Genomic DNA, 27830 nt, shown 5'->3' with positions numbered 1-27830 from the left:
GTTGTAGTGAATAACATGACGATATTTGACAAGAAAAAATATTACTGTTGTTTTTCAATAATAAGGTAGTGTTTATTTGGAAACTAATAGCTTGTTGATATACTTTGATAGGATTAAAGTTTTTGTTGTAGTGAATAATATGACGACATTTGACAAGAAAAAATATTACTGATGTTTTTCAATAATAAGGTAGTGTATACTTGGAAACTAATAGTTTGTTGATATACTTTGATAGGATTAAATTTTTTGTTGTAGTGAATAATATGACGACATTTCATATGAAAAATGTTATTGAGGTTTTATAATAATATCTAAGTTAGTGTTTACTTCAAGTTTTGGATAGTGGATGGATGGGAAAGTGAAAGTGTTGCCTTGGTTATGCTGTAATGCACCTACTTGCGTCCAGTTGCATGGTAGGTTACGTTAAGGTTACCGTTAAACTTAGACCACCACAAAGTTGGTTGCACAAAATAGTATTTAAACCTACATGATTATAGACTAAAACATCGGCTCAATAAGTTCGCAAACCCTAACATGTGCAAGCCATTTTACTTTTAACGTTAACTTAACTTTAACCGCCTATCAAGCATCTGGACTTTAGTGAATCACGATAATAGATCGTTTTAATAATATGTTGTCTAATGGGCATGAGCTCTTCACTCGCGTACGAATTGCGGCAAGAAAGCCCGTGAACGCCGCGAATCAACGAAATTAAATACCCAACTATTTAAAACATAACTATAATCAAATAAAATATGACTTAAAAATAGAAAATAGGTCTTTAATTTGCAATAAATAAATTTTTTGCCCTTTTTTTAAGGAGAAGAAAGTTTTAAATCTGGCCACCCGGCGGCCTTACACGGAAATCGGAATATCTCAGTGGGAGTCCATCCGCCGCCATGACTGTTCGCGCGTGTACCTTTCTTCTGCTAATCGCCTTCGCCCACGCGTTCATAGACGAAGCGGTCGACGTTATCAAACTTGGCAAGGATATAGGCGAGGAAGTTCTGAACTCATGGGACCTTTTAGGCAAACCGTTGAACTTATCGGGAGGCGTGGAGCTCCCTGTTATAAGACGGAGGGAAAGGATGGTTTTGGCGAAACTGGATCAAATATCTCGGATGATAGAACGACTGGAACTCGGGATTGAGAAGAACAGTGCAGTGGCAATGCTGTTAGCAAAAACGGGTCGAGGAGCGAGATTAGAGTTGAGATTACACGAAATGTCAGATTTGCTGAGCCGTGTGGCGTCCGCCGACCGTCAAATGAGGGAGTATGTGAGGTTACAGAAGGAGTTGGAAAGGAATACGTTAGAGGATTTCGCGCAGTGGTGTGTGTCTCATGATCCTGGTGCGTTGCCGGGTTTGCTGGAACGAGTTCATTCTCTGATCGCGCCGCCGCATAAACATTTGCTTGGACGCGGCATTTTGAATTTGGTGCTGGATGATTTGCAGGTTTGATGTTTTACGTGTATACCTACTTACTAGTTTGTCATTGCACTTTATGGCATTTGTATGGATAAAAAATGAGATATGACATCGAAAAGCGGCAATTTTTGTGTTCAATTATGTAGGCACGTAGGTAGGTAGGTAGGTAGGTAGGTAGGTAGGTAGGTAGGTAGGAAACTCACTCGCCATTTTAACTTTATGTGTCAACTGTTTAAGTCAAAAGTACGATTTTAGTCCTTATTTTAAAAGTAAGTAAAACCGTACTATTGACATAAACAGTTAAAATGGCGAGTAGGTAAGTTCTCATTTTGTAATGGACTGTTTTATTTTATTTTATATTCGTTTATTTTTACACTTATCTACTCCTTAGGGAGAATTTTTGTCATATATTCGTTTATACATAAAAATGTTGTAAATCGATGGCAAACATGTAATCTACGTGAGAAAATGGTGAGAACGGGTAAAAATGTCAACAATTGACGGTTTACATTGAAAATCCAACGGTGTGACATCACGTTCATCGTTCAGTTTACAACAGAGTAGGAAAAAACATCAGGGAGACAATACTTTGTTTGCTCAGTTTATCATTGTAAACAAAACATTCCTCTATCAAGCCAGCCTTTAATGTCTTTGGAGTCGTCGCATCTTGCACTTCGCTCCTCCTTTTTTTAGTCGGTTAAAAAAGACATGCATATCAATCGGGCCAAGTGTAAGGGTGCCTGTCGACTGAAGCGGAGTGGAGCGGAGATGTGATGAGCAGACCAATCAGATTGTCTGTAAATAACGTCATCATTTTATTCCGTGATCTGACAAAACTCTAATTGGTCAATTATACAAATCTCCGCTCCGCTCCGCTTCAGTGGACAGGCACCCTTAGGATCCGTGCCGTGACGTCACAAAGAGCATTAACGGTTCAACACGTGACTCACTGAGCTCATTGGATATGTCTGAGTCGCCGGGTGCGAGTTCGTTTCCGGTTCATGAGAATTAAATTATTATGAGCGAAAATTCTAGCAAGAATAACAATTTTTTTGTTTTTATTTAAGACAAGATTTATATTATACCTATGGGTAGTGGTGCGAAAGTGTGTTTGTTTGTTGGTTTGTTGGTTTGTCCTTCAATCACGTCGCAACGGAGCAACGGATCGACGTGATTTTTTGCATGGGTATAGTTAATACCCTGGAGTGAGATAGGCTACTTTTTATCCCGGAGAATCAAAGAGTTCCCACGGGATTTTTAAGAACCACACGTGGACGAAGTCGCGGGCATCAGCTAGTTTAAATAAAAGCCCTTATTCTTCAGTACGTTGAAGACCTCTCAACCTTGCCATAAAAAACTGCACACACGTGGTTGTGATTGGAATGCCATAAACACCATAGGCTCATGGCATAGCAAGAGTGACTAATAGTGGGAGGGGTCAAACAACTTTGTTCAAAGATAATGTTTTGCTATCGAGTTTGTCCGTCGCGTGAACGATGTGATGTGACTGAATGCAAGACTCGTCGCTATGGCGAACGCGCGGAGAACAAGTGTAAACAATACGGTACTTTGAGTCCTAGACCGTGAAACGGCCAAGGGCATGTTAAAATTAATTGTATGAGCCGGTAGATAGTAGACAGTGGCGTAGGTACCTAGGGGCTAGGCGGGGCATTGCCCCGGGGCCCTCAAGCTCAGAGGGCCCTCGAATCCTTACCAGAAAATCTCGATCGAACTGAACTTTTGAATATTTCTCCCATTTTCAAAATAAATATAACAGGTTGCAACCCGGGTTTAATCATGACAACTCAGTTGAGATAAATTCAAAAGTTATATCTAGGGAATTCCCCTAAACTCTTTCTGTGGGTTGGCAGTGTAGTCAATTTGAGGGATATGTGCGTTTTATTATTCATCGATGTGCGTTTTATTGTGAATCGAGATTTTTTTTCGAGAAACCTAACCAGTTTAGATAGCAGTGGGGCCCCATTTTTTGGTTTGCCCCAGGGCCCTTAGTTACCTAGCTACGCCACTGATAATAGGTGCTATGTTACGCTTTTTTAATATGTATGCTAAAGCAGAACATTGAACATTAAGGGGTTTAGTTTTACCCAAATTCTCTTAATTTTATCTGTCACTAGCTGATCTGCTCGGTTTCGATTCTCTAGTCTCTCTCTAAACTAAATTTAAAGTACATATATCTGCATCTTTCTCTTTTTAATATTGCTAAAAAAGGACGGAACATGAAATTTATATTTAAAGACTCTAAATTTTAGTGCACGCTACAAATTTAAACAGCAGGCTCGCGACTGCGCTAAAATCACAGGTTTTAACATCTAAAAATTAAATTTAAAACTGTCAAACTGTGTCTATCCTTTTCATATTACATTAGTAAGAAGAGGATGCGAATACTCTAAAATTTAGGTGTGCTCAGAATCAGTACCGTTACTGCGTCAAATTGCAAGAGCCATGAAGAATGACTAACCACATATCGATAACTGATAACTGATAAACTGAAGTAGGTAGGTATGCACGACGCAATTACTAATTAATAAAATATTGAATTAATATAACATAACGGATGTAAACTGTCTGATAATGCGTAAAGTGAAGTCGACTACAGCCTCAGCACATTGTAAATATTTACATGAAAAGTGACGTTTTAGCCATTGACTTATATAATTACTTCGTATGGACAGGGCTATTGAACAAACAAAATGACACCGATGCAGTGGTGCTTTAGCACCAATGCAACCTCAGTGACGTCTGGATTTCAAACGGGTCGTTCATTTGTATCTAAGACCAATATCCAAAACCGTGAAAAATTTTGTTCGCTTGACCATAATATTATCTTGTCATTTATATCGATGCGTTTTAGCACAAAATACCTATGTACCACCTATTCAATAAATCTAAATATATAAAAGGAAAAGGTGACTGACTGACTGATCTATCAACGCACAGCTCAAACTACTAGATGGATTTGGGTGAAATTTGGCATGCAGCTAGAGCTATTATGACGTAGGCATCCGCTAAGAAAGGATTTTCTGATTATTCAACCCCTAAGGGGGTGAAATAGGGGTTTGAAATTTGTGTAGTCCACGCAGACGAAGTCGCGAGCATAAGCTAGTTAATAGATATGGATAGTGAGGTTTCTATGAGCAAAAATAGGTCAAGTGTATTGTGCATGTGTGTATAGTGATTTATGAATAGCATTACACTATCTGTGAGGTCATAGGTCAAGATTTGATGCGTTTATTCGTTGGCACTTACGCGTTTTGGAATCAATGATTCTTTATTATTGACTAGCTTATGCTCGCGACTTCGTCCGCGTGGACTACACAAATTTCAAAACCCTATTTTACCCCCTTAGGGGTTGAATTTTCAAAAATCCTTTCTTAGTGGATGCCTACGTCATAATAGCTATCTGAATGCCAAATTTCAACCCGATCCGTCCAGTAGTTTGAGCTGTGCGTTGATAGATCAATCAGTCAGTCAGTCAGTCAGTCAGTCAGTCACCTTTTCATTTTATATATTTAGACTAGCAGACTGTCCGCGATTAAGTCCGATCGATTCGATTCGTCCAGTAGTTTGAGCTGTGCGTTGATAGATCAGTCAGTCAGTCAGTCAGTCAGCTTTTCTTCATATACTTATATAGATTTATAATTTCAGAGGAACAAAACAAATGTTGTTCAAATAATAAACATAACAATCTCATCAGTGACAATCAAAAACTGTGCGTGTGAAAGGAAACTTTAATTTAAAACAACGAGCGTACCGTCTGCATCATAATAATATATGTATTATAATACCTAAATAATAGCCTGTATACTTCAGCTTCAATTTATTAAAACTTAACGATATTCTTAGGCTGAAATCTATAGAGCGTACTTTGACTAAGCTCAGACTTAAGTTTCAGTATGTATGTATGTATGTATGTATATACTTTATTGCACCACAGAAACACAAATAACAGGTTACAAAAAGAAATCTTAATAAGTAGGTACAAAAAGGCGGTCTTATCCCTAAATAGCGATCTCTTCCAGACAACCTTAACGCTAGGGAAAAAACGAACAAATGGACAATGGGAGGTGGTGTAAAATAAACCTAAATACCAATAGCTAAATAAACTAAACCATATAATAAGAATATAAAATACATATTGTTAATACACTAATACATACAAATAAAATATAATAGACATACATAAGACTACATAGATATATATAGACATATAGATTTAAATAATAAACTATGCCGTTACTGATGATAGCAAAGAGATAGGTAATGATCTTTGACGTCAATTTTAAATTTGTTAAGGGATTCAGCACGATGGATTTGCGAGGGAAGCTCGTTCCATAAACAGATAGCAGTGAGAGTTTCAGTTGAAACGAGACAGATTTTAAATGCCAGCGCGATAACACTGTCTCATTTTTACAGTAGGTACTTTAAGTCTGAGCAAAGTCAAAGTGCGCTCTATAGATCTCAACTTTAATTTCGGCTGTTTAGTTTCTGAAAAAGTTTTTTTTTGAGTTGAAACAGTTTTGATGTCGGGGTGCGTAGATTTCTTTTTCCAGCCTCTAAATAATGGAAGTTCATATCGTAAGGGCATATAACAAGTTTCATACATTATCCAAACATTAGAAAAATTCCAAGAACAGATTGCTACCATATAATATGAAAAAGTACACTGTCGAATACCAGGAACTGGACAAACGAACGGACAAACATGTGCACATAATATATATGTTGTTTTGCTTAATAAGCTCTAATTAGTTGAATGACACTGGACATGAAACGCGCGTCATCTGTGTTTAAGATATAGGATGCTCTGACGTTGTTAAATGTATATTAATTTTTATTTATTTTTACAATTTAAATAAGCTTTTACATAGTATTTTCAAGTGTATCCTATCACTGGTTCTTCCTAGATCCTACCGTGATTCAGCAATTGTACTTTACAAAAATTAAAAGATTTAAATAAAAATATTCAGACTTTCTGACAGAAATATCTTTAGCGCATCGTTATAACAAATAAATAAACTTTTTATCAAACTTAATCAACGTGTTAAACTCCACAAAACAAAGCCTAAGTTAAATTAAGATAAATATAATTTCTGATTAATTGATTAATTCTATTGTACCTACACATTCTCTGAAATAAAACTAAATTGATAGATCTATATCTATTGCTATCCTTTTCCTTAGGGAACATTATGAAAGGGATAGCAACACGTGAGTTTAGCACTATCATTTTAGTTTAGATATTGTGTATAACAGAATTAGCGCCTGGCTTTGAGGCTGAGTTGTCCGAAGCAAATTCAAGTGCAGTTTAAACTTTTTTTATACACAAGCATCCTATGAAATCTCGTGATTAATTTGGTTTAAATCACCACTTAATCTTTTTTGATTTCTTTCGAAATAACTCAGCGTAAGTCTATTAGAATCGATATAAAAATAACATCAAAGGAAAAGTTAACTGCCTCGTAAAAGGTGATATAATTTGACTGTTACCGGAAATAGGGGCACCCTGTACATTGATTGGAGTAATAAAGACGAAGAGCAGCGCGATCCAATGCGCGGCAGTCGGTGACGGACGGTGTCAGCTGACAGTGCATAGCGGACAAATAATGATAGGCTGAGAGCAAGTGGGAGAGTTAAAGCAGGTGCCTATAAAAGCTGAGAATCATGTACTGGATTGATCCAAAGCGAAATGAATGTGTCAACTGTCAACCTGATAGTGCATGAATAATAGACTGAGAGCTATTGGAAGACTATGAGTAGGTGCTTGATCGAAGTTGTTTATATGGTGGTTTTTTGCTTTACCTATGTATGATAAATTAGACCTGCCTGTCCCGCAGCAGTCGTTTCGCGAGTTTGACAAATATGAGTTAAAAAGTAAACGCAAGTTACATGACAAATCTGAAATTGAATTGAAATGTATCTTGAAAATAAAAAGGGTCAGGCGATTCCACCAGGTGGCAAAGATGTATTTAGGACAAGTTGCTATAGTATGAAGTATAACCTTTCAAACAAAAAAAGAATTTTCAAAATCGGTCCAGGCGTCTTCGAGTAATCGGGGAACATACATAAAAAAAAAGATTCCGACGAATTGAGAACCTCCTCCTTTTTTTGAAGTCGGTTAAAAATTGTCAGAAAATATTAGAAAAGTTTAAACTTAATATCATCAGTTTTAGGGGACGTATGAATAATAATTGTTGCAAAGACAGACGATTAAAACGACCAGATATATAACTATCAGTTCTAACTAAAATCCTTTGCCCATAATCTAGCAACAAAGAAGAACCAATAACCAATTATATTTTACCAAATACCTTCTCATAATGACCTATGAACTCTTAGCCTATAAAGTAACTGCTATACAAATCCATATCGAGAATACAGACAGTACAATAAAACTCTTGTTACGAGGAGATAAGAGTCACGGGCGAAGCAAATAAAGATTGCGCTTCGCTAACAATATTAACATGCGGGTCGGTAGTGTTGTTTCATAGCTTTAAGCCTATAAATATCGATATCGGTAAAACATCCAACGCTTCTTGAAAAAAAGATTGAACGCCTAGCAAAAATAGGTGCTTGTGACTTAATTGAAAAAGGCAATACAAACAAGTACCCAATTTAAAAAGTTTACAAAAAACCCCTGAGCTACAGTTTGCATTGCATCTTTTCAGCCCGTACATCAAAAGCGCATAAAATCCACCATTTAGATTTTTTTTTAAAAATTACCCCCCTTTTGGGCTTCGCCGCAGTCGGGTAAAAAATACCTATCCGAAACTACTAATCCTACATAGTAAAATAATAAGTAGTAACTAGTGTGGTGAATCTCATACTAAAATATGCACAACAATATGTTACTTTCACAAAACAGACAACAGACAGACAGTGTTTTAAAATCATTAGTTACCTATCCTAAACACTTTGTTTAATTAAGTTATTAACAGAAACATCCTCTAAATAAATAAATAATTAGTATTGCTTCTCGGTAGCAATAAATTAAAGTGAAAGTCGACTGGTATTGGGTACAAGGCTAACGGGCTAATTTTCCTCGAATAAACTGGCGTTACAATTTACATAAGGTGATCGAACGAGGAAGTTATTCATGATAATAAAGTGTATTATAGCAACTATAGACGTTCCAATAAGTTGGATGCCGACATGATCAATCTATCATTGTTAGGTGCGAAAATCGGTGGCTACGATCTATGAGCTTGCGAAAAAATGACTCCTTTTTTGCGAACAAATGAGCCATACCGGCTTTCATGCTGGTTAACAATAATAATATCGGCCAGTTCACATCGGCCGACTTGTTAACAATCTATGAGCTTGCGAAAAAACGGCTGCTTTTTTGCGAAAAAATTAGCAATACTGGTTAACAATAATAATATCGGCCAGTTCACAACAGAGACAATAATAACAAAGTGCTGACCGAATTTCTGCCATAAGGGCGGGGAATATCAGCAGAGGCTAGTCAACGCCACGGCCGACATTCCAATACAAAATTCAAATTTCGTAATCTATTTTGACCACACGATTCCATTTTGACAGAGATATCTGGCGAAGGACCTGGACTTAACATGCCAAAGAGTTGCAACGTATGTGCAGTAGTTAAAAAGTTGATTAAACATAAACTTGTCTTTATCGATATAATTGTTAGTCAGCACTAGTGGGGGCCACGTTCGACGGCTCACGGACCGGCTGTCCCCTCCGCTCGGCGCGGCAGTCAGTGCGCCTCCGGTCGCGACGCGAATCGTTTCACTTTTACAATAACACGCGTTATGAGATACGCGGCGCTCCTCGCGCTGCTCGCGGTCGCGCGCGCCAGCGATCCCAGCCCCGTCGACAATATACGCAATACATTCTACGATCTAGAGGATAAACTCTGGAAGAACGTCACTAATCCCGAATGGAGTTCCTCAGGCATAGGCGGGGACGTGGAGCTAACAAAGGCCTTTGTAAGGTTCGACGAGCGAATAGAATCCGTGCCCAGACCTCCCCGACCGCCTTTCGACACCTGGTTGTGGCTCAAACTTGTAGAGAAATCCCAAATCATCGATGGTTATTATAAAAACTTTGTGGAGTTCGCCAAACGACAAGCAGTGCCTGGATCGGTGCCTGCACCGGTGCGGGAATGGTTGGACTTAGCTGAGGGAGTTTTAATGGATCCTAAGGCTTCAGTCGCGCAAGCTGTGAGAAAGATCCACGATTTATTAGAGCACGGGGACATGTTCCGTGCGATGCTACAGGTAAACAAAACAACATGTATCCTGAGAGTGTTTTTACGAGTTTTTGCATGCTCCTGAAGTTGTTGCGCATGTCAGAGATGTACATGTTACCTCACTAAAACAATTTATTTTGATTTGAGACTCAGAACTGATCAAGTGATCAGTTGAATTTACCGTAGGCTCATGATAAAAATGTGTATCATATCCTTTTATGGCCAAATGTCAGGGATTGCAGTTTCAGCAGGTATTGTAGCTGTCAACGTCTTTTTTTTAAATAATAAAGATAGCGAGCAAACGAGCTGGCGGCTCTGAACATTTGCAGCACCAGAGAAACTGATGCGTTGCCGGCCTTTCAGGAATTTGTTGGTTCGCCCCTTGAATAACCCCATGTTGCAATCTAGTGGGAACACCGCCGATGGGAGTTGATTTCACAGTTTGCATGTGCGTGGCCTGGTAAAAGGATCTGGTTAAACGGCACAACGTCTAGTACTAGAGGTGCTGCTGCTATCATCATTTTTGCGTTTAAAAAACAGAAATAGCACAGTTAACGCCAGTAGAATACTAACGTTTAGAAACGTCCGTATTGCATTCAGTAACGGTTAAGGACATCGGAAAGTATCGCAACAAAGGCGGAACGAAGCAGCGTTGTAACTTGTACGGCTTTATCTACTGTAAGCCATGTTTGGATGGATGTCACTGACCCATATTATGAATATTAATCAAGTTGTGTTCAATATTAAGCAAAAATGTGGCGATTTCCTGCCCAATAATTTATTGAGTCCAATATCCAACGAAAAACAATTCTTGCGGTGTAAAATATACAGTCTTGTTAGAACACAAATGGCCAACTCCTTCTCATTCTAAGAGCATATCCGTTTTCAGAGCTAGCAATGAATTGATGATGATGATGATTTTTTAGAAGTCAATCTATCGATAAGTGTAAGAAATCGGTGAGAACACCTAATTTTAACTGTCATAAAACATATACAACATACAAACACACAACATACTAAATCTTGCAACTGGTAACTATAAACTAAACAAATCCTAATTCAAATATTGTGAAATTATTGTAACATAATATCGAGAGTTGGCCCTGCTGAATAAAATAAGAAAAGCACTCAAATCTTAGAAATCTCAAAAGTATATAGGTACTTAATAAGTAATATTACATTTAAAAAAATCGGCCAAGTGCGAGTCAGGCTCGCCCACTGAGGGTTTCGTACTACAGTCGTATTTTTTCAACATTTTGCACGATAATTCAAAAACTATGATGCATAAAAATAAATAAAAATCTGTTTTAGAATGCACAGAAAAAGCCCTTTCATATGATACCCCACTTGGTATAGTTATCTCACTTTGAAAATTGAAAATACTAATTATTAGTTCATGGCCACAATTTAATTTTTTTTGTGTGATCTAACCCTAAATTCACGGTTTTCAGATTTTTCCCCGAATGTCTGCTATAAGACCTACCTTCCTGCTAAATTTCATGATTCTAGGTCAACGGGATGTACCCTGTAGGTTTCTTGACAGACAGACAGACAGACAACAAAGTGATCCTATAAGGGTTCCGCTTTTCCTTTTGAGGTTCGGAACCATTAAAACTACGCAACGTAATTGAAACGTTCATTTGTCCATTTCCAATGTTTACCGCAACACTATTGCAAGTCATTACGCGACTACCATTTTAATAATGACCTAGAATTGTTTTCATTAATTTGATACTAATCTACGTACGTGTATAAAGTTAAATTTATTTTGCGTATACTGTACAAACATAGCTCACAAATACCTACCTACCTATAATAATGTAAACATCACGTCAGTTGAAAATATGTACATACATTCATTTAAGAGTCAGTGCATCCGCCTGTTTGTTATAATATTCAAGGCTAAATTACTGGGCCCATATTAGGCACAGAGATGGAAATTTCTGTAGACGGAAATAAGCCACTTTAAGAAAGTATGTTACTCACAAAGAAAACAGATAATAGTTATTTATGCAACTGTTGTATAAAGAGGGGCATTAAAACACGAAAGTCGGTTTATGTGATTAACAAATTGTTATTATTTGGCGGAGAACATTCACAAAGTTATTAAGTAGTTGATTTTAGTAAGCCTCATGAAACAATATGTAAGAATTTTGAATTGTTGAAACGAAGGATATTTTAGATAGATTTGCTATAGCAAATCTATCTTCTTCCTTTTGGAACCCCTTGTTTTTCCGGAATAAAATAAGCATAGAATTCTTATAAGGCAATACTACTACGTAGGTAGGTACTGGAGGATATAATAATCATTATCTAGGTAGTGTTTAATCTTAGTACAATAGTTATTTAGGCAACTGTTGTATAAAGAGGGGCATTAAAACACGAAATTCGCCTCGTGTGATAATACCGACTTGACTTGACTTAAGTGTTTTAATACCTAATTATCAACAGTTGCATACAAGACTTTATCTACACCCATAATATTATGAATCCTCTATAAAAGGTTCGCTATACTGCTGGCATAAATCTGTCTCGTTATGCCAGCAGTATAGCGCTGTCTCTTTTTCACAGGAGTGTTATAATGAAATTCAGTACATTATAACACTCGTTTGGATGCTTTAATAGTTATTAAGATATTGGGTGTTTTAATGTTGGCAATAAGCTAACTGTTTCAGAATCTTTTATAGAGGATTTAAAGCATGGGTGTAGATAAACATACTTTAGGATATTTAATATTAAATAATGTATTTGTTACTCGTACATATATTAAACTAGCTGCCCCGGCAAACTTCGTACCGCCTAACAGTCGATTCAAATTATTCTCTCCGTAAGAACCATCCTCGTACTTCAAGGAATATTATAAAAAAGAATTAGCGAAATCGGTTCAGCGGTTCTCGAGATTTGCGATCAGCAACACATTTAGTGATTCATTTTTATATTATAGAGATATACATATAGGAAGTAGGACAATCTTTGATATGGTTTAAAAACCTAATAATATTATTGACATATTAAGTTATCATAATCAACAGTCTGGTTGGATTGTTTTGAAAATACATTAATGAAGCTATGTTTACATAACACGTCTCTTCTAAGTCAGGGACAAAGTAAAAACCAGGAATAACATGTTATGAAAGTAATTAGGTGGCGACAGTTCTTTAGAGATACATCTTTAAAATCATAAGATTATCTAAATATATAAAAGGAAAAGCTGACTGACTGACTGATCTATCAACGCACTGCTCAAACTGAACTGAAACTCGGGCTAAAATTTGGCATGCATCTGCATGCAAGAACCAGCAAGAAACTCAGCAGTTCTCTTTTAAGAGGATATTGGGGCTGATTACACAATTTCTAAATTAAATTAATAGGTCTAAATCTAGTGCTATCCTTTTTCGCAAGCAACATTAGAACAGGGATAGAAATAGATTTGAACGTGTCATTTTAGTTTAGTTTAGAGATTGTGTACAAGAGAATCAGCCCTCATATTATGTCAATGTCAATGTAACAAATAATAGGGTATTGGACTGTGTAGTAATAAAATGAAATTTTTTTTTTGTATAGCAGTAGTTTATGAAGCTAGAATTCATTTTTTAAAAGAGAACAATAATTTTAAAAAATCATGATTTTTATTTATTTGTAACATGAACGTCATGCTGTAGGTACGGAAGGTGAATAAAAATCATGATTTTTTGTAAATTATTCTCTTTAATAATGAATTCTAGCCCCATAAACTACCGCTACACAAAAAATCACGTCATTTTATTACTACAGTCCAAAAACCTAATATGATTCAAGGTCAATTTCAAAGACAAACATTTTAAATTTTACTAAAACGGTTTCCAGGAGGAGCATCCAGACCTCTGCGAGCTGCAGCTGTCGCCTCATCAGCTCATCTACGACATGTACAACACGATATCGCTCACCGAGATCAAGGGATACGCCATGATGCAATTCTCGTGGATGCTGCTCAGGATATATGGCAAAGGTAACAAAAAACATGTATAGCCCTGAACACATAGAATCATCTTAGAAGTTACAGAAGAAGGCTAACTGTTTCATAATATTCCCTGCGGAAAAGGATGACGATAGATTTAGACCTATTTAGGAATTTCACCCTCACCATCTGGGTGTCTGGTGCACTTCCACCGTCCGCTGCGCCAGATCCTTCTTTCCACGCACGTGCAAACTGTGGAACCCATCACTCCCATCGGCGGTGTTCCCACTAGATTATAACATGGGGTTATTCAAGGGGCGGACCAACAAATTCCTAAAAGGCCGGCAACGCATCGGCGGCTCCTCTGGTGCTGCAAATGTTCATGGGCGGCGGTAATCACTTAAAACATCAGGTGACCCGCCTGCTCGCTTGCTCGCTATATCTATTTAAAAAAAAAAAAAAAAAGACCTGTAAATTTTGTTAGTATAGATATTGGTACTGATTCTGAGCACAACTAAATTTCAGAGTGGTCCTCTTCTTACTGATGTAATATGAAAACCTACAGGGTACTTCCCGTTGACCTAGAATCATGAAATTTGGCAGGTAGGTAGGTCTTATAGCAGACATTAGTGAAAAAATCTGAAAAACCGTGAATTTGTGGTTACATCACACAAAAAAAATTAAATTGTGGTCATGAAAATTGTATTTTTAATTTTCAAAGTAAGATAACTATACCTATCAAGTGGGGTATCATATTATGAAAGGTCTTCACCTGTGCATTCTAAAATAGATTTTTATTTATTTTTATGCATCATAGTTTTTGAATTATCGTGCAAATTTTCGAAAAACTACGACTGTAGCACGGAACCTTCGTTGCGCGAGCCTGACTCGCACTTGGCCGGTTTTTGTTTTAGGGGATCGAGCCTAATAAAATCTAATGCTATTGTTGTTGGTGGAAGTAGGTACTTACCTACTGATTTATTTAATGACGTCAGCCTGCAATTAATAGATAATAATTCATACCCACTTTGTGTTGTAATCAGCGTTACTCATGAAATAGGTAGCAAAAAATTATTGTCAGTGAGGCAATACGCAGTATCGATAGAGCTGCGTATGTTAATTATCATAATGTTACTTAATCCATTAACTTTAATGTAAATAGACAAGGCAATTTTAACGAAGACGAATAGGCAAAGTTGAATTATCTAAGTAAAACCACAAGCTTTTGTTAAATAGTACTATGCAATTACAGCACAGATACAAATTATTATTATTACATTAATTTTTAAACCATGTCTATTGCTGTAGGTATTCAAATTTTATTAAAACAATAAAACGTAAAATAAACAGAAAGTTCTCAGAAAGCTTCAAATTCCTAATATTACAAATGAGAACGTGTGTGTTTTGTAGGTTTTCTTGTTTACTTTAATGAAACCGCAACGAACAAAGAATCAACATGATTTTTGGCATGAGGGTGTACACTTAAAATTAGTAAAATGACATATAGGCTACTTTTTATCCCGGGAAATCAAAGAGTTTTGTCTGGTGGGAGGTTTCGGCCGTGGCTAGTTACCACCCTACCGGCAAAGCCGTGCCGCCAAGCGATTTAGCGTTCCGGTACGATGCCGTGTAGAAACCAAAGGGTATGGTAGTAGGATATGGGTTTAATAAAAACTGCCATACCCCTTCCAGGTTAGCCCGCTATCATCTTAGGCTGCATCATCACTCACCACCAGGTGAGATTGCAGTCAAGGGCTAACTTGTATCTGAATTAAAAAAAAAAAAAAAAAAAGTTCTCACGATTTTGAAAATCCAAATTCAACGCGGATGAATTCACAGGCATCGCTAACTATAGTTATCTTATAACTTTATAAGACATGTTAAATATTCTAAATAACCCTAACCAGTCCTAGCTAAACATTATTTTATACCTAACATAATAGAAACGGATGCACTAACAAGTCCATATCCTTTAGCCATAAACAATTGTAAATGAGCAGAATGAACAGGATAAAAACTGTCAGAACAATGAATTAACATAACAAGAATTTATAGGAATTCGAACTAGTAGATAACATGGTTGAACAAATTAAAAACTAAATTGAAAAAGAACTTTTACCGAGAACTTAATCTGAATTTACGTAGAAACAGCGCGGAATGCTTGCAAAGATAACTTTACCCGCATCAATGTGCTTTTATTAGGTAATTCTTAAAACAATGTATTTGTGGTATGCGCTTTTGATAAAACTGAAAATTTTAGCCAATCCATACTAATATAATTATATAGGGGAATATTTGTCATTTAACATGGCTAATATTCTTTATTTAAAAAAAAAAAATTAATGCGAAAGTGTGTCTGTCTGTCTGCTAGCCTTTCACGGCCCATCCATTCAACCGATTTTGACGAAATTTAGTACAGAGATAGCTTGGATCCCGGAAAATTAAAAAAAAATTATCTCGGAAAATCAAAGAGTTCCCACGGGATTTTTAAAACCTAAATCCACGCCGACGAAGTCGCGGGCATCAGCTAGTAATCTAAATATGTAAAAGGAAAAAGTGACTGAATAACTGACTGATCTACCAACGCACAGCTTGATGGCAGATAGCTATTATGACGTAGACATCCACTAAGAAAGGATTTTTGAAAATTCAACACGTAAGGGGGTACAATAGGGGTTTGAAATTCGTGTAGTCCACGCGGACGAAGTCACGGGCATAAGTTACCCGTAGTTATAACTAAAATAATATATTAATAATTCCAGGCAACTTCACACAAGAAGCGAGTTTGACGAGGCAAAGGTATGGAGAGAGGACATCGAGGACAGCGGCCGCTGCTAGAGCCGCGCTGGCTATGGCAAGAAGAGACTTGTATAGGTGCGACCCTCCACAGCATAAGCTAGGTAAAACCTGCATCAATCATTATTACAATCGCAATTGTTGTGATTGGCTGAATTTATGGTATTCTTGTTGCAACAATGAATTGTAGCCAATAGTGAGTGAGAGTCAAAATCTATAAAACAGTCGTTAGACCTGTCACATTGTATGGTTCAGAATGTTGGGCGGTAAAAGGGACGGATGAAAGGAGAGTACATGCGACTGAAATGCGAATGTTGAGATGGATGTGTGGTGTGACAAGGATGGATAAGATAAGGAATGAATATATAAGGGGTAGTTTGAAAGTAGCGCCAGTGGTAGAAAAGATGAGGGGTAATAGGCTGGCATGGTATGGGCATATAATGCGGAGGGAAGAAAGCCATGTCACTAGAAGAATGTTAAGTATGCATGTGGAAGGAAAAAAGAGGAGAGGACGACCAAAGAAAAGGTGGATAGATTGCGTGAAAGAGGATATGCGTGAAAAAGAGGTGGATTATACATTGACGAATGACAGGAATGAGTGGAAGAAGAAGACATGTTGTGCCGACCCTACGTAGCGTGGGATAAGGTAAGGAAGAAGAAGAAGTGAGTGAGAGTCAACCAATCAGAGGTGATAGCGATCGCGACTTTGTAGCTGTCAATCTACCGCAATCGAGAGGCAGTGCATCATTGGTCGTCATACATTGAATCGCATCCTTTTTTGCATTTCCAGGTGAAACATACGAAGAAGTGACCAGATTACTCCAAGGTTACATAGAGAACGAGGTGGACATGAACTCGGACAACACTTGCAGGGAGAACTGCGGACACTACACTCTGGCCAAGCACCATACCTGCTTCAAAGAGCAGTTCTGCGCGCAGCAAGCGGCTTGCAAGGGCAGGATCATTGACTGCAACTATATTGACTCTGACATGTGGGTCTGCAGAGCGGTAAGTTGGCCTGGTATTAATTATTTGTTTCGAAGGCAAACTTTTATCACCCTTAGGGAAGAAATTAAGTTATTTGCGACTGCTATAGCTATCCAACCACGGCGTATATTGGGTAGCTCCGAGATATCTATAGAAGGGTTTGCAAGAGCAGGATCATTGACTGCATCTATATTGAAAATGTGTTTTATAAATGTGAAATAAAGATTGTCTTTTGATGAAGGCCAAAAATCAGAGGAACTAATATTTGCTTTAGTCACTAAAAACCCGCAAGTAATTTAAAAATCGTTAATTTGAACCGTTTAAAAAACAAGTTTACACGGTATGATAAGAAAACAAGTTTAGCATAATCAGAAACCATAATATTATAAATGTAAAAATGTGTTTGTTTATTGGTTTATTGGTTTGTCCTTCAATCACGTCGCAATGGAGCAACGGATTGACGTGATTTTTTGCATGGGTATAGTTAAAGACCTGGAGAGTGATATAGGCTACTTTTTATACCGGAAAACCAAAGAGTTCCCACGGGATTGTTAAAAACCTAAATCCACGCGCGTCGCGGCATCAGCTAGTGCAAATTATAAGAGCCCTCGCCCATGGCGACTTTTTGTAGCGATGCTGTCGCGCGTTTACTAAACACACGCCAGCATCACTACTAACTCGTGTTAGTCGCATTAGCAACGCGCTACTGCATCGCGACTGTATCGATGCAACCGCGCGACCGTGTCGGACGACATCGGGGAAAGGACGGAGGGAGGGTGGCGCATGAATGGAGAACCAAGTATCAGTGCAACATTTTTTTCTCGTTTGCATCGAGACGGAAGCGCGACAGTATCGCGTTTGCATCGCGACTGAATCTAAGACCGTGGGCGAGGGCACACAGCTAGCGACCGCTTCGCGACTGTATCGATGCGGAAGCGCGACAGTATCGCGTTTGCATCGCGACTGAATCTAAGACCGTGGGCGAGGGCACACAGCTAGCGACCGCTTCGCGACTGTATCGATGCGGAAGCGCGACAGTATCGCGTTTGCATCGCGACTGAATCTAAGACCGTGGGCGAGGGCACACAGCTAGCGACCGCTTCGCGACTGTATCGATGCGGAAGCGCGACAGTATCGCGTTTGCATCGCGACTGAATCTAAGACCGTGGGCGAGGGCACACAGCTAGCGACCGCTTCGCGACTGTATCGATGCGGAAGCGCGACAGCATCGCTACTGTATCGCTACAAAAAGTCGCCGTGGGCGAGGGCTCTAAGTGTAACGTATTATGATTACAGGCGAAGACCAGCAATCGCCGGTACGAATGGATCGAGTACGAAAACGGCAGGACATTAGGAAAGCCCGGTAGCTGCCCTCGAGGGACGACAAAGGTAAAAGAAACTAATCCATATTATCTAAATATATAAAAGGATTGACTGACTGACTGACTGATCTATCAACGCACAGCGCAAACTACTGGACGGATCGGACTAAAATTTCGCATGCAGATAGCTATTATGACGTAGGCATCCGCTAAGGATTTTTGAAAATTCAACCCCTGAGGAGGTAAAATAGGGGTTTGAAATTTGTGTAGTCCACGCGGACGAAGTCGCGAGCATAAGCTAGTTCCTATTATAAATGCGAAAGTGTCTGTCTGTTTTTGCAAGCTTTTTAAGGCCCATCGTGTAACCAATTTTGGCGGAAGGACATCGGCTAGTTTTGGTTCCTGAAAAACAGACAATTCCTACTGTATTTAAACTAAAAAACTAAATTCACATGGACGCATCCCATCTTGCAGACGGATACCTATAGGATTTATCCCGGACAATTAAAGAGTTCCCACAGAATTAAAAAAAAAAACTGAAGTCTCTATCTAGTAGGCATAATCTAGTAAAATTTTGCGAACTAGTTAAATAATACGAACATGGTATTGGACGTAGAATGAGATTATTAAATCAGAACGACAAAACATAATGGTCGTTATTATTTATTTCTACTTAAGTATAGAATAATCTCTGAGTAATTCATCAAGTAAATCTTATTATCGCTAGTTACTGGGCTTATCTAAATTGTCGACTAAGGTCGTCCAATGAGGCCAGTAGATCAATCAAAGACACTGCGTTGTAATGAATAGGTATAAGATTATTATGATTGAGTCTATGATGATGATCATAGGTCAAACATCTGCAATATGATCGAATTGTTGGAAGTGTATGCACAGTTTTAACGAAAAGGATTCCTGCAGTTGTTTAGCGCAGGGAAAGTGAGAAAAAATTGTACTCCCATTAATTTTGTGTTTTCTACTGGCATCAATTCAATTCAATTCAAATTTCTTTATTGCGAATATGGGTAAACAGTGGAGATGTTACGAAAACAAAAAGGTACAGCCAAATTCTGCCTATGCATGCAGTATGTTATATCAATTTTCTAACTATGCTCTCTCCAGGTCGACTCCTGGTGGCGTTGGTTGTTCTGGCATTGCTCCTATTGCATGTGCCTCTGCGACGAACCTGGTCCCGATTCCCACCGCTATTTCAGTCTTTGGGACGCCACATCCGACGTTAAGAACAACAAGTTAGTCCCTTGGAATTTGGGACACCCGCACAATTTTTAGGGGTTTCTTAAGCGTAGATGTTTTCCAACAGTTTGAAGGAGACGTATTAAGTATTTACGGGGTCCATGCAAACTGTGCCCAGAAATAAGGAACTGATGATACAAATCACTATGTCAGCGTCGTTTTCTTGTAAAAAAATCCAATAAATGCAACTACTACTATGGCGGATTCATTGTGGCTAATTCCTTTGTACACAATCTCTAAACTAAACTAAAATATCACGGCTAAATCTATTGCTATCCCTTTCATAATGTTGCTTGCGGAAAAGGAAAGCACTAGATTTAGACCTGTTAATTTAGTTTACTTTAAAGATTGTGTACTAGAGAATCGGCCCCAGTATCAGATAGATATGGGTTATTTTAATTGGATTTCAGCACTAATATTAATCTTTTAAAATAGTGTACAAAGACTTGGCCCAATATAAAATAACTCCGTTTTCTATGTTTTTAAAAACTAATGTTTTCCTCCGAAGGTCGACTCCTGGTGGAAGTGGAACCTCCTCCACTGCTCTTACTGCATGTGTCTTTGCGAAGACGATATCGGATCGTCCGAACGCACTTTCAGCTTACGAGAAGTGAACGCTGATTTTGACAACAACAAGTAATTTATCTAATTCCGGGATCAACTAATCATCTCTTGGGCGCACTAGAAAATTCTACACGCCAGAAGCTTATGGGATTAATGGCCATCACTGACTTACGGCACATCTGTCATGGTCATTCTTTATGGTGCGTAAACATCGGTCCAACGAACGCCAACGATGGGAATATGTATTTAGCAACTAACGTTCCATAGCCTTCAGTAATACGCTTAATATGAGGCCGCGTATGCATCAGACCAACGACCACGGGTCGATGTGTACGCACCATTACATAGATTTGTCAATGTCATAGTCTTGTCATTGATAAATGTATCTTCGGAATACGACTTAAAGGTCTACTTTTGAATGACTAGCTGTGTGCTGTGCGACGTGCGATTCAGAAAGTGTTGGCCATAACTGCAGAACTTATTTATTAATGCGCTCCTTTGTAATTAGCTTTATCTCTTTCGGATAAATTATGCAAAATAGCAGCTTCTCGTTCTAACATAATAGCATGGGGCGTGCGGGTGTCCATTTTCGTAATAACCAAACTTCTTTCAATGCTTTTACTATAACTAACATTTCCACTTCCAGGGTAGTGACTGGTTTAAGACTTGTGAAGCATGGCAGAGTCTTCCACCTCCAGATCAGCGAAGGTACCTTGGGCGAGAGAGGGTCGGTCACTCCTGGAAGCTGGGTGCCGTTGCAGAAGTTCGATATCACAGATGCTGGTTTAAGGGACGGAGTGGACTACCACACGATGTCATTCGAGGAAAGGGCTATTGATTTGGATGAACTGGATTCTCCTACTGGATACATCTTAACTGGCGTCAGGTGAGATTATTTTGCTTTCTTTTAATTTTATCTTTGTACATCATTAATAACTTTAATATTTTCTGCTGCTGGATTTTAAAAACTTCCCTATTGAATCTTTTTTATTTTATGTTTTACTAGCTTATCCCAGCGACTTCGTCAGCGTGGACTACACAAATTTCAAACCCCTATTTCACTCCTTTAGGGGTTAAAGTTTCAAAAATCCTTTCTTAGTGGATACCTACGCTTTACAAAGAACACACGCTCCAAACATGTCTCTAGGACCAGCTTTAGGCTGTGCCTTGATATATGTTAGTCAGTCAGTCAGGACTTAGAATTTTATATATACAGATTTACTACTGAATATAAATCAGATATATTGTTACATTTCCAGATTCCGAATGATCGGTGCGCATCTGCACTTCGAGATTCGATCAACGCCTTTCAACTACACGACAGGCAGGCTGTCACCGGCCAGGAGTCAGTGGATGAGTAACGACAACACAGAGGGCGCTGAAGTTCCACGGTAAGCTTAAGGAATATTAACTTTTGGGTTCCGTACACGAAAAGAGCCAACGGGACTCTATTACTAAGCATTCGCTGTCTGTCCGTGAGTCTATCTTTCAGCATTCTGTATTGTATCTCGTAGGTAGAGAGTTGTTTTTTTTTAAGTTTATAAACTAGCTCTTGTCTGCAATCAGACCTGGTGGCAAGTGATAATGCAGCCTTAGATGGAGCGCGCTTTTCTAGTCTATGCCTATTCACTCTTAACTTGAAGGTACTCATATTATATTTGGAATAACTGATGCTGGAAGGGTGTTCCAAGTCTTAGCGGTTCGAATTAGAAATGAGGAGGCAAATCGCTTCGTATGTATCCGTGGAATTCCGACTACGTACGGGTACAGACCTTGGCGTTGCCTTACGGTACGATAGTGTTTCTAAACTTTCAAAATGGCCGCCGTGCAAAAAAAAAAACCGGCCAATTGCGAGTCAGACTCGCGCAATGAGGGTTCCGTACTACAGTCGTATTTTTTCGACATTAAAACGTAACATTAGCGACGGCAGTAGCAATGCGACAGTTCATAGATTGTCCGATAGAGAGCTAGAGAGACTAGCGCTCGATTGCTGTCTCTCTTCTTCTTCTTATTTTACTTTTATTTTACGCTATTGCTGTCTCTCTCTAACCGCTGTTGCGTGTGACGTTTGACAGCAATGATCGCGAGATTTACGCCTGGCGCGAGATTCGTTTCCACACTGCGGGTTAGTCTAAATCTGCCCCTCGTGTTCCAGGTCCCGGTTGGAGCTAGTCCGGCCGGACATACCGACGCGCAGCGCAACGGCGCTGCCCGTGGACTCCAAACACGACCAGTACATAGAGTTCACTCACAGCGACTTCGAGGCTGACGCGGCGCAGAGCACTGTACCGTTCATCGACATTCAACCACTTGAGCCTATTAAAGGTATGTCAACTGTACGATAAAATAGAATAGAAAAAAATTAAGATAAGGGTCTCATAAGAATGCTCAGAGTCACCGGGCGATGGAGAGAACTATGCTCGGAGTTTCTCTACGCGATCAAACCACAAATGAGGAGATCCGTGGGAGAACTAGAGTAACCGACATAGCTCAACGGGTTGCGAAGCTGAAGTGCCAATGGGCAGGGCACATAGTTCGTAAAACCGATAGATCGGGGTCTCAGGCGATTCAGGCAGCGCAAGACCGTGGCGTGTGGAAGCCCCTACAAGAGACCTGTGACCAGCTGTGGACGTCTATCAGTTGATGATGTTGATGAGAAAGATTTTTTATTCAAATAAACTTTTCAAAGCGCTTTTGAATCGTTAGAAGAATCTACCACTGTTTCGGACTGATTTTCCTACCGAGAAGAACCAGCAAGAAACTCGGTGGTTGCTCTTTTCAAGGATTTAATCATACTAATATTTATAAAGGCGAAAGATTGTTGTTTGTACATACAGTACCCTTTAGAAAGAGCCAGCGGTTTTGTAGAGCACTGTCTCTGTTGTTGAGACCGACAAAACGTCACATAGCTATGAGTGACAGAGAAAACGCTCTACACAGCCGAAATGTCATTCTAAAGGCCGATGTACATTATTTTCTACCGCGTACTGTACGTGTGTGTGTCTGTTATTCTTTCACGCAATAACTAATGGACAGATTTGGCTCTGGAATGAAGATAGATTATACCCTGAATTAACACATAGGCTACTTTTTATCGCGGAAAATAATAGTCCCTACAGGATTTTGAAGCATCAGCTAGTAACAGTCCTTGCCCATATTCAAAAATCGTCTTAAAGAACTATACTTATCGATGCCATAATAGTTAATTTATTCGATCATAGGTATAATATGTATGTCTATTATAATAATATATGTAGGTATGTAGGTATGTAGTTATATATATATATTTCTATTATGGATTTTGTATATATATTAATATTTATAATAGTTATGTATATGTATGATAGTTATGTATGTATTACTGAAATAGTTAATTATATTATATAATAATATACTAGTTCATTTTTTTGTATTGCGTGTAAGTTCTATCCAACACACCTAGTTTCTCCTTTCACCAAAGGTTGCCTGGAAGAGATTGCTGTGAGCAATAAGGCCGCCTTTGCATACAATAATTTTTTAGTTTAAGTTTCTGTAATATTTTTTGTGTGCAATAAAGTATTTCTATCTATCAGTGGCGTGCACAAGGTTAGAAGCCAAGGTATGCATTAGTTAGGTAGGAACCTGTTTACTGGCAGGTATGAAAAAAGCATTGAGCTATTACAACTGGGGTAAGCAGTGCATTTATGCCTCTATGACCTGCACGCCACTGCTATCTATCTATCTATCTAGTAACATTCGAAAAAATGCTGTTTTATTATAAAACGATGTGTCATTCCCCAGGTTCAGCACTAATAAGCGGGGCCGGTATCATCCACCGAGGAACTCATGGCTCCGGCGGCTTCATAGCGGCCAAACTCTTCACCTACAACTACTCGCGACACATCAAAGCGGAGTCGCCGCCCGCGTTTGTTGAAGCCGACGTGGAAAAAGACTTAGTACTGCCCGCCAGTAATTTTTAAATACTTTAGAATACTAATAATTTAATTGATAATGGTAATATACTCATTTCTATTGTAGAGTAATTTGACAAATAAATTTTTGATTTAAGCGTGATTGATGTTTTATTAAACGTTTCCAAAATATAAGACATGACTATTATTCTTGTCACTTTATCTAATAATATAAACAAGTTGATAGACTTTAGTAAAACATTAAAGTAAAATGAATTTTAAAGCTTAATGATTGCCAACCTTCGGTAGGAGATGGCACTTGAAGAAGAATAAGTTCGTCAATACAATTCAGCCAGCATTTGAAGCCTTACAAAATTAAAAACGTATTTAAATAGGTGGTAATGAATTTTTGACCTTATATTAAGGACCTTCATGTTCTATGACATCAAAAACCACTGTTATGCCATAGTTTCTTTTTCAGCGGGGGGGATTCGTTAACTCTAATGTAACTGTCTAACACTGAATAATAGCCAGCGAGCCCATTTGACATTGGTTGGTAATACTACATTACTGTGAAATATTTTTTGTAGAAAACCTTCAAAGGATTAAAGAAATGAGCTCAGTGGCTATCGTTCAGTTTTAGTTTTAGCTGAGTCAGTAGGCTGGTCCCGTCTCGTAAAAACGCTGGCCATTTTCTGCGCACTGAGGGATTTATCGATCAAATTGGGTATTTGACTACAATTTTTTTATTACTTTATTATAAACTAGGATAAAAATAATGACGTAAACTGAAAAAACTAATTAAATCGATCAAATAACAAAAATTTATAAGCATTTAAATATTTCTGATTATTAAAATGCCTGTAACTTTGTAAATCTTTGTTGGATTTTAATATTTTTTTCAGCGTACGTCTTTATTTTAATTCTAGTTTATAATAAAGTATTAATATTAATCAAATTCAAAAGTAGTGAAATACCCAATTCGTGGTATGAAGGGGGCGGGAACTCTCCGTCGGTTTTTTTATATTCAGTTACAAGGTTAGCCCTTGACTGCAATCTCACCTGGTGGTAAGTGATGATGCAGTCTAAGATGTTAGCGGGCTAACCTGGAAGGGGTATGACAGTTTTTATTAAACCCATACCCCTTTGGTTTCTACACGGCATCGTACCGGAACGCTAAATCGCTTGGCGGCACGGCTTTGCCGGTAGGGTGGTAACTAGCCACGGCCGAAGCCTCCCACCAGAAGACAATCTTTGATACAATATGTGCAGTCACATCTCCTCTAATGTCTCTCAGCGTTCTTTTTACAAGACGGGAGCTATATTCGACAGTCACTAAGTAGTAGCACTCACCTGAACTCGCAGCGGGTGTGCAGCCAGCAGCGCCAGCAGCTCAGTGGGGGGCAGCACGTCCGCGGCGCGCACCCCCATGCAGCGCACCGCGGCGCACAGGAACGCGGACAGGTACCGGTGTAGGGGGAAGTGGAACGAGGCGTGCATCATCTCCGTCTGCGGGCCAAACACGTCCATATAGATACAGCCAGTAGTGGAGAAGACACCGTGCATACTGCATTAACCCGCACTTTTTTTTTTATTTGTGGCGGTTGCCACAAATGTAACTAGATGGCGCTATTCAATCGATAACATTTCATGATGTAGTCCCGAACAAATATACCGCCGACAGTACTCGCACTAACGGAGTTTTCTGCCGATATAGTCCAGACTAGCTTATGCTCGCGACTTCGTCCGCGTGGACTACACAAATTTCAAACCCCTATTTCCCCCCCTTAAGGGTTGAATTTTCAAAAATCCTTTCTTAGCGGATGCCTACGTCATAATAGCTATCTGCATGCCAAATTTCAGCCCGATCCGTCCAGTAGTTTGAGCTGTGCGTTGATAGATCAGTCAGTCAGTCAGTCAGTCAGTCAGTCACCTTTTCCTTTTATATATTTAGACTATATAAGGAAGTTTCAAGACACAACCGTTGGCCCAGCTGGCGCTACCGAGCACAACGAACTGCTCGGTAGGAGATCTCCCTTTGGTACGGTCGAGCCTGCACACCGCTCCCGTACAAATTAAAAAAATTAAAAAAAAGTGTGCTTGAGAGCCTCTTGAAAATTAAAAGAATATTTTGTATGCATACGATTTTTTTTTTGTTTAGTGGCCCCCTTTTTTTACTGGTTCACCAATTGGCCCATAGTTATAGGCAAATATTTTTAAGTTGAGACTATGCCTCTCAGATTGTTATAATCTGGTTTATTGAACACAAGCCGCTCTCTCTAAACGTTAATGATCCTAGGAATTTTTTATCTGAATGCAAAGATTGACCAAAAAGTCTCATAAATAGTTCAGCAAGGTGATTCGCTAACTCAGTGTTCAACGATGTTTACTTGACCACCACTGAGTTTATTTGACATCTTTTCGAAAAATCATTTTAGTATCACTCAGTAAAGCATCAATGTGGAAAGTAAAAAGGTATAAGGGCGAGCGTAATGAGTGCTACCTTCTTTCGCACAGTTTAGTAAAAATATTTACTTTTGCCAGCACACTTCATTTGGGCCCAGTCCAGCTCGCGTGAGATCTTGCGATGACAGTTCAACTCACCCGATGCAGTCGCGGCGCGGCGAAGTTGACGGCGTCGAGCCAGTCCTGCAAGCACTTGAGCGCCGCGGCCACGATGCGCCTCGCGAGCGGCGCGTGCGCCGGCTCCGACAGATGTGCCAGCACGCTCCACATGGGGTAGGCCGCGGCCTCCAGCTCGCACGAGAAGGCCGCGTAGTATGAAGAAGGCTCAAACTCGATGTGCCCGCCCGTCTCGCGCACGTTCACGTTCATACCTGAGACAAACGGATTAGATTAAAAAAAAACTATATTTTGTGTGGGTTCGCGCGGATCACTTAAGTGATTCATGGGAGGCTTAAATTTTTTAAACCGCAAGTATTTTTTGTTCGGTGGCCATCGTTTGTCCAAAGGTTCACGAAATGGCCCAAAATGACCATTTATAGTTTTCAATGGCCAGTACTAATGTACACAACCCTTTTCGCACAATACGTATGTGGGTCACGTTATGTATTTTGAACTAGGATTTTTCCCATCAGTCTCAGAGTAGGCACCATTACGTGCAACAAATGAAATTTCTGCACACATGCAAGCACCTGATTGGAGAAAAGTTGAACAGACACGTGAACCATTCTGTCACCTCATAGTGTGCACCGAGCTTTAGGCTCACACTTCTGGCACCCGACGCTTTATATGCCCTGTGCACAACATTGCTAATGCGCTGTATTTGGAAATTACATTTTTGTTGTGGCCATCTTTTTTACCGGTTCACCAAGTGGCCCAAGGTGGACATTTTTAATTGTCATGCACCTATAGCTAAATACAAATAAACAAGCTACAACTAACATTGCATCATGGATAGAA

General features: G+C 39.0%; 2 protein-coding genes across 4 annotated transcripts in view; one reads left to right on the top strand and one right to left on the bottom strand.

The window, feature by feature from the left end:
• Positions 1–27830, bottom strand: part of Ubr3 (Ubr3 ubiquitin ligase) — a 95565-nt gene that overhangs the window by 41530 nt on the left and 26205 nt on the right. The window contains exons 8-9 of the mRNA XM_034976395.2: positions 27012–27244; positions 25761–25916 (exon numbers count right to left, since the gene is read on the bottom strand). Coding sequence (XP_034832286.1) covers positions 25761–25916; positions 27012–27244 — 389 coding nt within the window. The remainder of the gene's footprint in view (positions 1–25760; positions 25917–27011; positions 27245–27830) is intronic.
• On the top strand, positions 101–24570 carry orion. 3 transcript variants are annotated; one of them, XM_034976398.2, is made up of 11 exons: positions 101–189; positions 821–1454; positions 13504–13645; positions 16357–16494; positions 17181–17398; positions 18674–18766; positions 20462–20589; positions 21164–21403; positions 21777–21908; positions 22673–22842; positions 24298–24570. In XM_034976398.2, exons 2-11 carry the CDS (start codon positions 900–902, stop codon positions 24474–24476), a joined length of 1995 nt encoding a protein of 664 aa, XP_034832289.1. In that variant the 5' UTR covers positions 101–189; positions 821–899; the 3' UTR covers positions 24477–24570. The 3 variants fall into 3 exon arrangements, with proteins under 3 accessions (XP_034832289.1, XP_034832288.1, XP_034832290.1); XM_034976397.2 differs by lacking the exon at positions 20462–20589 and adding an exon at positions 19822–19949 and having other exon boundaries at positions 106–189; XM_034976399.2 differs by lacking the exons at positions 101–189; positions 821–1454; positions 20462–20589 and adding exons at positions 9152–9685; positions 19822–19949.

The sequence above is a fragment of the Maniola hyperantus genome, chromosome 15, assembly GCF_902806685.2.
Source record: "Maniola hyperantus chromosome 15, iAphHyp1.2, whole genome shotgun sequence".
Classification (NCBI taxonomy): domain Eukaryota; kingdom Metazoa; phylum Arthropoda; class Insecta; order Lepidoptera; family Nymphalidae; genus Maniola; species Maniola hyperantus.
Note: the sequence above shows the minus strand (reverse complement) of the source record. Positions and strands in the feature narration are given on the sequence as shown.

Bases quoted from the DNA above. Each gene is read 5' to 3' on its own strand.
- orion (XM_034976398.2), top strand. From the start codon at position 900: ATGACTGTTCGCGCGTGTACCTTTCTTCTGCTAATCGCCTTCGCCCAC. The intron at 13,646-16,356 runs GTAACAAAAAAC...TAATAATTCCAG, and splicing joins GCTCAGGATATATGGCAAAG to GCAACTTCACACAAGAAGCG. The intron at 21,404-21,776 runs GTGAGATTATTT...TTACATTTCCAG, and splicing joins TACATCTTAACTGGCGTCAG to ATTCCGAATGATCGGTGCGC.